The sequence below is a fragment of the Dermacentor albipictus genome, chromosome 1 (assembly GCF_038994185.2).
Source record: "Dermacentor albipictus isolate Rhodes 1998 colony chromosome 1, USDA_Dalb.pri_finalv2, whole genome shotgun sequence".
NCBI classification, from domain to species: domain Eukaryota; kingdom Metazoa; phylum Arthropoda; class Arachnida; order Ixodida; family Ixodidae; genus Dermacentor; species Dermacentor albipictus.
In genome coordinates this window covers 32,373,802-32,385,094 of record NC_091821.1, presented here as the reverse complement: position 1 = coordinate 32,385,094, position 11,293 = coordinate 32,373,802, and the positions used below count along the sequence as shown (strand labels likewise).

Here is an 11,293-nt window from a genome sequence, read left to right as displayed (position 1 = left end):
GAAAGGCTCGACCTGCTTTTGGCAGAGTTCGTCGCAAATGACCGTACCAACCTCGAAAAGCAAGTACTCGGTTTCTATTTTTCTCGATATGATTCGTGTATTTCATCCGTATTAAATGTATTCTCTCCTTACGGCCTAAATATTGTTTGACGAAGCGGGAACGCACCCCCACGTTATATCACGTTAGCGAGATTAACAGCGTGTAGTTCGACCGGTTCGAACGGTTCGACGTACTGGCGGACGCGGCCAAATGCGCTCCGACGCGCCCGGCGTCTAACGCTCGCCCGCTACGTACTGTGAAATGCCTACGTACGTAGGCATTTCTCAGTACTAAAAGCCCTAACGCGACACGCTGTCCTACGTTCCGCAAAGCACTTGCGTGCTGCGTATACGTATCGCTATGGCACGGTACTAAAACTGTCTTATCTTTATGTCGATACCGCATCCGCTACAGACTGCGCGCCTCGTGCCTGCAGGCACGTGTACGTCCAGCGCCCCAAAACAGTTTACGTACTCGTTGATACTACTTCACATGATGACACGAGTGCCTGTTCGCAAAACAGATAAGCTCGCGACGACCGAATCTTGCAGACTCGACGTCACCAGCTCCAGTGTTCCGAACGAGTCCAACGTAAGGCACAGCGGAGGGCAGTACGGTGCGCAAACGTGATAAGCGCACCGCACACGCCGCGTATGAAAGTTTTAAAACTGGCGCGCAGCCGCTCACTGCGTTGAACAGGCAAGGCCGCAGGTGAATCGGCCAGATGGACCTTTCGAACCCAACGGGTCAAACTGCACGCCTTGTTTTTATCTATAGCCGTGGAGCAGAAACAGAGGCTTCCGTCCCCTAGTAAGAGAAGTAAGTAAAACAGATATAACATTCGATAAGAGGGCGCGTTAACGACGGCTGAAAGCTAAGCTTAGAAAGAAAGGGAGGCGCTTTCGGTCGCAGACGTACAGCTGTGACGACGATGTTGTTCCTTGTGGAATGGGCGGAAACCGGCAATTTACGAATGACATCTAGGAGAAAAAAATCAGGAGCATAAAATAAAAAAGCAGCGAGAATACAGTGGAAAGAGAGCGTGGCGGGACAGGGAAGAAGCGGCAAGACCGCACAAGACAAATAATAAGCCAAGAAAAAGTATTCGCCGTTATCAGCCACAGGCGGGCGGCGAGCAGAGGAGAGGCGATAGTGCGTCGTCGTTGCGAGCTCCTTTGCGGCTCTCCTGGATAAGGCGATTCTATATCGTTCCTTCTGAGCCCTCGATAGAAGCGGAACGATCTCAACAAGGCGGCCGCCGCACACGGGCACTGCCCGTGCGTCAGTCGAGACGGTCGAGTGCCCCGCGCTACGGGGACGGACGCATCACTGCTGCGTAACGCAAGCGTGCACGCGCCGGGGACCCGGGATAGCCCCTGCGCGCGGCCGTGTGGCTCGCCCCGGCAGGGCAGCTGGCCCACGTGACATCGAAGGAAGACCACATCAGTTAACGCTGCGGTGATTCGCCACCCGGTAGAGTGCGCACCACAGGGAAGCTGCAATGATCGTTGTGATGAACATACCTGACTACCACCTATTACCAGTGTGCGCAACTTGATAACCGTCCGTGTTTTCCGGTGCAAGGCCAAGCTCTATCATGAAAAGGACTACCAACTGGTTGCACTAATCGAAATCGAGAAAAAGGACGACGTAGCCTTGTAAGGGAGATCACCGCTTCATGTGCCAAGCAGCCGAGGCAAGTTTCCATGCACCGCAGCTTTGGACGTCAACGCTGCCTCGACGGCTCACAGATGGCTGTGTAGCGTCGCCGACGGGCCGTCTGTGTCCGGCGGGTGCCTCGGCTACATGAGCTACGGGTCACCCTGTCGCTGCACGTGCGGCGCTCTCGGTAATGCGCGCTCACACTCCCGTCCACCCCCGCGGCAACAGCGGTACAGCAGGATCAGAATCTCGTATGCACCAGGAGAACAGTCGACGCGAGTCGCTGCTTCAAGTCCATTAGGCAGTCGTAACCTCGCAGAAGGCGTGTCTGTCAACGACGTGGACGCTCTCATCGAACTTCTAAGCTCGCCTCCGTCCCTCGACAGCATCGCGGACGGTGGGTCTGACCGCCAGCAGCAGCACCAACTGACACAGGCGACTTCCATTGGCTGCTCGCCGTCAAGCAGCAACGTTATCGGCAGGAGCAGCGGCACACCGTTTCTGACACCACGATCAACATCCAACGAGCTGTCTACCTCGGAGCAGCTCGTCGTACAGCTCTTCATGGACGAAGTCGACATCAAGGAGAGGGAGATTGCCGCTGCAGCCTTGGCGGCGGCGGCGGCGGTCAGGGAGCAAGAGGAAAGAAACAGCGACGTCGTAGCGACCACGGCCGAGGACGACTCGTCGTGGCCCACCTACTGCAGCGCAGAGGCCGGGCACCGCGGGGCCAGAAGTATTGGATGCGGGGCACTGGCAGCGCCGTCGACGCTGGCCTTGCTGCTGCTGGCGGCCGTTCTCGTGTCGAACGCGCTGCTCGCCGTAGCGTACTACGAAAAGCGGACGTGGCTGTGTGTGACCACGGTAGGCCTAATGCATTCACCGTCGCTGCTCTTCTTCGTGGCCCGCGTCTACTCGGTGGCCGTCCTGGCGAGCATCAAGGAGCACTTCATGAGGGCTCTGGTGCTCATCTGGTACTCGGTCACACTGCCACTGCTCCACGTTCTGCCACTTCTCACGTGAGTGCGCCTTTCTCCGCATCGAGGAATTACGTGTTTAATTCCCTGAAACCATGCGTGTTCGCTGATCATATCGCGTAATCTTGCCCTTGCGACGTTGCTGAGGCGTGATCACGACTCCACAAGGTCTCAGCGGTAAGGTCGCGCCGCTGTTGTGCCGATGTGTTTGACCGGTGTGCGTCTCTGATCGATAAACTCGATTATCGATCACCGAATTCATTGGCGACATCTAAATGTATAGAAAAAAGCCTTACGTCAAATCCATGAGACACTTTTGAAGAGCGGCTTTGTAAACAAAAAAAATCTGAAGCTTCCATGTAAGGGGTGACCCTATACTGTTGGTACTGCTAATGGCGTCTGTTAACTCGTTCCTTCTTGCAGCGATTATCGCAGCTGCATAATCTTGTGGCTGCCAGGTAAGAGTGCGGCAGGACATGTTCTGGAAATATCGCCAGAAATTTGTTCACCACTTCCGTGATAATCTTAATGCTGCAGTCACAGTCAATTTTCTACTCATATCAACTGGAATATTAGCAGTTGCAAAATCATTCCCATCATTTATGGTAACGGAAACTCCCAAAAATGTCCTCAGAACTGGTTTGGATAAACGCGTTATTCACAGGGACAAAACTGGACGAAGCACACGCCACCCAGAGCGCGAAGTAGGAGCTGTTTATTTCAGACGATTTGTTGATACATATCTTTACAGATGTCTTAAGATGACTGCACAAAAAAAAAGTACAGTACAAATGCGCATTTGTTTTTTGTTTTTATGTTTTTCGTCCCCAAGCGCAGTCGGCAGAATGAACATTTGTTTTCCTTACATTCCCTCCATGAATTAAATTTCTTTATCAGATAAAACTATTGATGGCACGCTTATCCAAACATGAACAACAATCTGGCCTCAATTGAAGATTTACTCAGAAATGGGTTAAAAAGAGAGCACACCTATTTTACTTGGTCTGTTTGATATTTTTTTTTCCACAATTCAGCCTGGTATGTATGCGGAATAGTATCGAAACAATTATTTTGCTACAATTTGTATGTATTTTAACGCTTACGCACGAGAAAATTCAAAGCAATGAATACGTTCTTGATGAACGTACTACAGCCTGGAAACTTAGTTTGCTCTGTAGTGCAAAATACCATCCGTTATCATTTTGCCATTGATACGAAACTGCAATGTCAACTTGCCTTGCAGCATTTGACCACCCCAATTGCATTTATTTTTTTTTCCCCAGCAGTACTTTTTTTTGACAACGAAGCTTTCAACACGTCCTATTCAGCATGCTTTTAACTCAGAATAAAACACTTGTTTTTTTAGATGTATGAACATGTAAAACACCTATTGTCTTCGCAATTTATCTGAATAAGTAGTCATGCCAGGCACGCTTCAAGAAGAGTTTACGCTTTGCAACGATTCTTTATTGTCGTGATGATAGTAACAGCTAGCAGCCCATCATTGAGGCTGCCCCTGTCGTTTGTCACCACTCAACGCTTTTCTTTATCATCACTTGTAGCACAAGCACCGGAATTGGGAAGCAAAAGCAGTTGGCTGCGTCTGTTCGCTCTTCAAGTGACGTCTAGGCACATAAGCGTGGCAATGCTGTTACACTACGCTGCATATATAGGGTGTCCCACGTAACTTGAACCAAACATTGAAGTATGCAAATGGCACGTTGCTGGACAGAACCAAGATAATGTTGTTGGCCGTCGCTTGGAGGTGCTCAGATTATCTTTCTTATCCCGCCTAATTAGATAACTAGTCTTAATTATTCAATCAACTTCTCAAATATTAAAATTAGGTGAAGTATCAATGAGAAAATTGTACAGCGACATGAAAAACTCCCAGTACAGCTTTCTGTTGCTCAATACGTGCTACATAAGTGCTTTTCCGAGCGTGAAAAAAGCCCGCAAATACACGCAAAATTGCCGCGCGAGTGGCCGCTCGAGGCACTTTGCGTGTATTCGCGGGCTTCTTTCACGCACGGAAAAACACTTTTATGTAGCATGTAGTGAATAATAATAATATTTGGGGTTTTACGTGCCAAAACCACTTTCTGATTATGAGGCACGCCGTAGTGGAGGACTCCGGAAATTTTGACCACCTGTGGTTCTTTAACGTGCACCTAAATCTAAGCACACGGGTGTTTTCGCATTTCGCCCCCATCGAAATGCGGCCGCCGTGGCCGGGATTCGATCCCGCGACCTCGTGCTCAGCAGCCCAACACCATAGCCACTGAGCAACCACGGCGGGTGAGCATGTAGTGAGCAAGAGAAAGCTGTAACGGGAATTTTTCATGTGGCTTTACAATTTTCTCTTTGACACTCTTCATCCAATAATAATATTTGAGAAGTTGCACAATTAAGACTAATTATTTAATTAGACGGGATGGAAAAAATAATCTGAGTATCTCCAAGCGACAGCAAACAGTACATTGGTTCTGTCCGGCTACGGGGATATGCATATAATGTTTAGCTCAAGATACGTGAGACACCCTGCAGACGTCGGCGTCGTCGTCATAGCAATGCGGTAGTAGTGTAGCCTTATTGCGATAGCAATTCTTTGGACACTCCACGCGCATATCTGCCGTCGGGCTGATGTTCCGTATAGAGTCCAAGGGTGGTAACATCGTCCCTGCGCACCGTATGCTGAATATGCGAGTGTAAGCTTGCGAGCGTCAGCCGAAGATGGCGGCTCAATCGCACGTGCAAGGGAGGAAAGTGTGGAGGAAGCGCGCCGTCGCCTCTCGCACGCAAGGCACCGAGGGGGGAGGGAGGAGGGAAGACGTTCTACTCCGGCGGCTGCTGCGCCGCTGAGGCTGTATCTTTAAAGGGATCTGCGATGGGGACAAGAGCCTAGGCGCAACGAGAGCCGGCAGCTTGGTGTGCGCTGTGTTCTCGCCGCTTAGCTCGCGTTGAAGCGAGGCAGCACGAAGGCCAATTCGCTCTCTCCTGCTGCCCCGTTTCATCACTCCAGCGTTTTGACAGTTGAGTTTCTGCGGTCATAGAGTGAGATGTGTTCATGTTTGCTTGTGCGCGCGTGCATGCTCGTTAATTTACTTGGTAAGAGAATATTTACAAGTTTATACGGCCAAGAACTCGTGTCCCTACTTTGTATAGCTGTCTACTAATTTGCTATTGCAATCAATTCTTCGCTTTCGGGTGAAACTGCGACTTTTTTTTTGGTTATGTACTGCAGGCGACCACCTTTGCAGCACGACAATTTCATGTTCCTGAACACGTGGCTGGAATTTAAAAAGATTATTACACGTCTTTTAGGTCGGTGTTGTAAGTCCACACTGTTACTTTGATAAGCGTGTCTACTCAACAAAAATAAATTCTCGACTAGGCAAAACAGCGTCTGCATTGGTCTGCTAAGCGCATGGTGTGCACATTAGCCCCGATGATGAAGGTGATGATTATTTATTGGCATCCCCTTCGAAATGGGCCAGGAGCAAATAGTCACCTAGCTTGCTTTATTTAATCAGGTATGCTATACATATTTGTCATTTTAGCAAGTTTGTATAGATCTTCTTAATTTCGTTTTTGTTTCTCAAAATTTCTCTCTACCTTGTACCTCTACCTATGCCTGTAACGGCTCCGCTCATATTATATGTAACGGCTCCGGTCTAAACGTCTCTTGCTCAGCGTCCCCGAGATCTTTGAGTGGCGCCCACTCGCGTGTGACGTCAGCGGGGAGACTCGCTACCGCCTCGCGCGCTCGCTCACCATGGGAAGGCAACCTGACGCTGTCGAGCGACCTGCCGTGCTCTTGTTTTTGAAATGCGAGCCTACAGGTTTGTAGAACATTATGTACGGCGTGTTCTAGAACACTTATCCCTGCGTAGTCTAGCAGAGTCGCCACCGTTCCCATATTAGGATTGCTCCTCGTGTCGTCTGGTCGCCATGAGTGCGTATACGTACTACGTATACGTTCGTGTACGGCGTTGGTTTCTCGTCACTGCTGTTCTGTTGTCGCTGTGACATTGTAGCAATATGCCGTAATTAGTTACAATGTGACATGCATGCAAAACGTGGCATTACGTAGGTAAGTGATGAATCAGCAGGTTTAAATGGTCCGGTACAATGCAAGCTGAACCTGCTCACAAAGAACGAACAAATTGTGAAAACAGAAATTGTGCGGCTAATTGTGAAATCCAGCGGACGAGCGGAGACGGCAGCGGAGTGCCGCACGAAAGGAATAGCTTTAGCTCCGCGATCCCTCGCTCGGTCGAGCGGAGTGCTTTGCTGCGCCAGCTGTCGAACAAGGTAGGAGTTACTGTGAGAAGATCAGCACACCCCCTTCAGGTTCTCGATCGTGGTCATCTACTTCAAATCGTCCCCAAACGGCCTCGTTGCTGAAACCTCTCACATGATACGTAGGTCCTCGTCAGAAGCTTTTTCGCCTGCAGGCGAGCCAGCGCCGCGTTTTAACACGCCGCCGACGACATGCCGTTGTTCGAGCGGGGGGGCCGCCATGTTTGTTTCGCAAAAATGCTGGTCTGCTACTCGCGCTCCGTGCGAAGAGGATACCAGTGAGCGTGCGAGCGATACGCTCCGTTAACACGCTGGCCGCCCCATCGTACGCACATGCGCAGTGGCGTCTCCACTCAACCGCTTGGTCCGCTAGCCCGTAAACCCGCTGAGCTATAACTCTAATGTGTACACTATAACCAGAGTCTATAACCAAATGGAAGGACTCTGCTATAACTGTAGGCTCTGTAACTGTGCTCGTATTTGTCGCCAAGGTTCCAACTTCAGTGGGCACGTATCACACGAAACATTTTAACACCGGTACGTGTGTTCGAATCGTGTTTTCCAACTTTACGCCCTTCATCACGACCGGTTAGCACCTATTTTACTCAAAACGCCCTACACTCTTGAAAAACCTTTACATCCTTTGGGGCGTATCTTGTCACACAACTATAAACGTCATCTGTCTTGTCCGCATTTCCTTTAACACTGCGAGCCCAGTACTACCCAGTAACGAGCGGCATGCGCGTTATCAGCATGACATAGCATTGCCGACAGGAAAGTAGCGGGCGCGGCGTTTTCAAGAAAGGAAACCCAAGCAAGACAGATGACGATTATCCTTGTGTGGCAGATATACACCCCAAGGGGTGTACATTTATTTAAGTGTGTATAGTAAGGGGGGTGTGCGAGAAAATCCGAACACAATAAAAAGGAATAACACCATAAGGAAAATTAACACCTTATACGAAAGGTGTTCGTACACGTACTAGAATTTTCGCTGCCGTCGAAAACTGTCCTTGCAGCTATAAGAATTTAGCTTTCAAGCGTAACGAATGCACTTTCAGCGAGAACCCGCCGTGATTGCTCAGTGGCTATGGTGTTGGGCTGCTGAGCACGAGGTCGCGGGATCGAATCCCGGCCACGGCGGCCGCATATCGATGGGGGCGAAATGCGAAAACACCTCTGTACTTAGATTTAGGTGCACGTTAAAGAACCCCAGGTGGTCGAAATATCCGGAGTCCTCCACTACGGCGTGCCTCATAATAAGAAAGTAGTTTTGGCATGTAAAACCCCATAATTTATTTTACTTTCAGCGAGCAAGGTATGACTCTATGTAAGGTTTCTTATGGAGCTTGAGTTTCCGGAGAATCGATACATATAGAAACCAGTGCTTGAAGAGCTGAAACATTGATCTTGTGTGGCGCAGTGGATAGCGTTTCTGGCTTCCACGTGAAGTTCCCCAGTTCGAATCCATCTGCATGCATTTATTTCGTAACGTATTTAAGGATGAATTGCTTCTTATTTGATTCTGTTAGCGTAGTAATGCAAATAAGCAACTTATATCTAGTGGAAAGTGTAGCAAGCCGCTGGTGACATTTTTCGTTCACTTCACTGTCTAACCTCTGTGAGAAATGAACATGACCCAACCAGGCCTCACGTCGCAAACTGGAATGCGTCGGGAGAGCTTCCTGCTCTTACGGAGGAGACGACGGCAATTGGCGTGAGCGGCATCTTCTGGTTGCCTCACAGATCGGGAGGTTTCGTCCGGGGAATTACTGATAGCTCGGTGGTGATTTTACGCTGGTTGCGCTGAGGATGGTGCCTTTCGCTGCTTGCCGTAAGGTTGAACTTGACTTCCAGCCGCGTTCTGATGCGACCGGAATTGGCAAAAGCGCTTGTACTGTACTGAAATTCTAGTGCATGTCAAATAACTGGAAGAGGTCGCAATCTATTCGAACCCACCCATCTGCACAGTGACCACCGTGACGCACATAGAGCAACATCCATCAATTCGACCATTTTTGTGTATCACGTTTCAATATCGGATACCTGTTTCGTTACTGACGTCCTAAAGCGCAAAAATGTTTTGCTTCCGGAAAATATCGCAGTGTTTTACCCTATTTATCAATTGCGCTAGACAAATAATGTGACGCTGTCATAATGTGAAGGTGTCTAATAAGCAAACTTACATTCTCGTCGTCTACGTATAAACTGATATGCGACTATAGGAAGCCTTTCCAGGCGCTCCTGCATTTGGTATTTAGATACATAATATATATAATAGCACATGCATAGGTAAGCTCGGATAACAGGCCACAAAGCAAGCTTTATCGGCGTATGAATACAAGGAATCGCTCTATCGCTGTTAAAGGCTTCGAATAGAAACGGTATCTTTTCGCATCGCCGATAGTTCCCCCCCCCTTTTTTTTTTGTACATAGCGTTATCACTTCCCTCCTACTACGAACTACCAACTGTGAGCAACAATAGAGGGTCAATGGCGTAGATGACTAGGCCTCTGAACACTAATGGCAATATTTAAGCGTAGCGCTTCTTTAACTGCGATAGGTATACATACAAGCAAAGGGGAGGGCTATTTCGTGCGAGCGCAGCACGGAAATTTATGCCATCGAATTTATATCCAAGCCGCCAAGTGGGAGCGTGTATTCTTCCGCTTGTATAAATGCGCATCTATGGTAAAACGCTGCGACAAAAGTAGCACCAATGCACAATTTACAAATAAATTTTGGGCACAATGTGTTACTAGCGTCTTGCTTGAACCACTCAGACCCGCCACGGCAGCCCAGTGGCTGTGTCGTTGGACTGCTGAGCTCTAGGTCACGGGTTCGATCCCAGTTGCGGCAGCCGCATTTCGATGTGGACGAAATGCAAAAGCGCACGTGTACTTAGATTTAGGCGCGCATTAAGGAACCTTAGGTGGCCAAAATTAATCCAGAGGCCCCCCACTATGCAGCGTGCCGCATAATCAGGTCGTGGTTTCGTCCCGTAAAAACATAGAATTGGAACCATTTGGCCGGTTCACCACTCCCAAAAGAATTTTTTGCAGCCATCATTCATGCTGAATGTATAAGGCTTGCACTCGTAACATTTGTCTATGGTCTCGCTACCATTGTTGAAGCCGGGGTGCTCTACCTTAGACTATTTGCCGGGGTAGTGTATTAAGCAATCAGTGTGCAACGGCTTCAGTATCACCCTTCTTCACGTATTTAGTACGGTATTCTGATGTTTGTCGATGACATCCAGATAGGTTACAGATAATGTAATCTAAGTATCTGCGAACGACGAGTACAGCTTGGCTTAAATAAATGGTCGAAGTGAGCAGACGAGAACGCTTTTAAAGTAAACCCTCAAAAAAGTACCTGCGTCCTGTTTTTCTAACAACAGAGATAGACTGCCACTTTCCATGAGACTTTAATGGAGAACGCCTATCTGTGAGCCGTGAACCTAAATTTTTAGGTATCCTCTTAAACTTCAAGTTAACTTTTATCCCGCACCTAAAGTATCTTAAAGCAGAATGCCGTAAGACTATGAACTACTGAAGCTCTTGTCACGCACTACCTGGGGAAGCGACAGGAGATGCCTTTTAAACTTGCACAAAAGTCTAATGATTTTTCTAATTGTTTCATGGCACCCGCAGAAGTCGCATAACGGGCTGTTCGCCATTCCGACAAGAAAGGAGTACGCGTTTGAAAATGCTACTCCAAGCCATAGACGGACTAGAAGGGTTCAGTTACTTCGTGGAAGGTCGGGCGGAATACGGAGCTGTAAATTAGGGTCCAGGGTATGAAGGCGTGCACTTGTGAAATCGGATGAATTCCAATGAGAATGTTAGGTCACGCGCAAGTGCGGAAGGTTGTTTCGCTGTGTCGGCTCTCGAAAAAGGAATGGAAACGCAGTTGACGCCGTCATGGGCATATCGGGAAACTTCGTCTGCTCGATCATTGCCATGTATCCCACAGTGACTAGGCAACCACTGATATATTATATCGTGTCCTTCGTCAACTATGCGATGGTGGACTTCTCTGATCTCTGCAACGAGCTGTTCATGCGATCTGTGGCGCAGTGCTGAGACTACACTCTGTAGGGCTGCCTTGGAATCACAGAAGACTGATCATGCGTGGGGTGGTTCCTCCTGAATGAAATGAAGAGCCGCACGCAGGGCTACCGGTTCAGCAGCTGTCGTTGACGATACATGCGATGTTTTTAGCTGTATTTTGACAGATCTAGTTGCTATCACCACAGCGGCAGCTGAACTTCCAGGTGTGACTGAGCCATCTATGTAAACGTGTACGCGGC

General features: G+C 48.8%; 1 protein-coding gene across 4 annotated transcripts in view; it reads left to right on the top strand.

Annotated features, from left to right (window-relative positions):
- Positions 1–887: 887 nt before the first annotated feature.
- The window catches only part of LOC139060780 (uncharacterized), a 47,729-nt gene continuing 37,323 nt past the window's right edge, over positions 888–11,293 (top strand). The window contains exons 1-2 of one of the 4 annotated variants that reach the window (XM_070539894.1): positions 888–2,721; positions 6,373–6,521. In XM_070539894.1, the coding sequence (XP_070395995.1) occupies positions 1,847–2,721; positions 6,373–6,521 (1,024 nt within the window). In that variant the 5' untranslated portion in view covers positions 888–1,846. The remainder of the gene's footprint in view (positions 2,722–6,372; positions 6,522–11,293) is intronic. The other 3 variants (XM_070539895.1, XM_070539917.1, XM_070539906.1) reach the window with 3 other exon arrangements.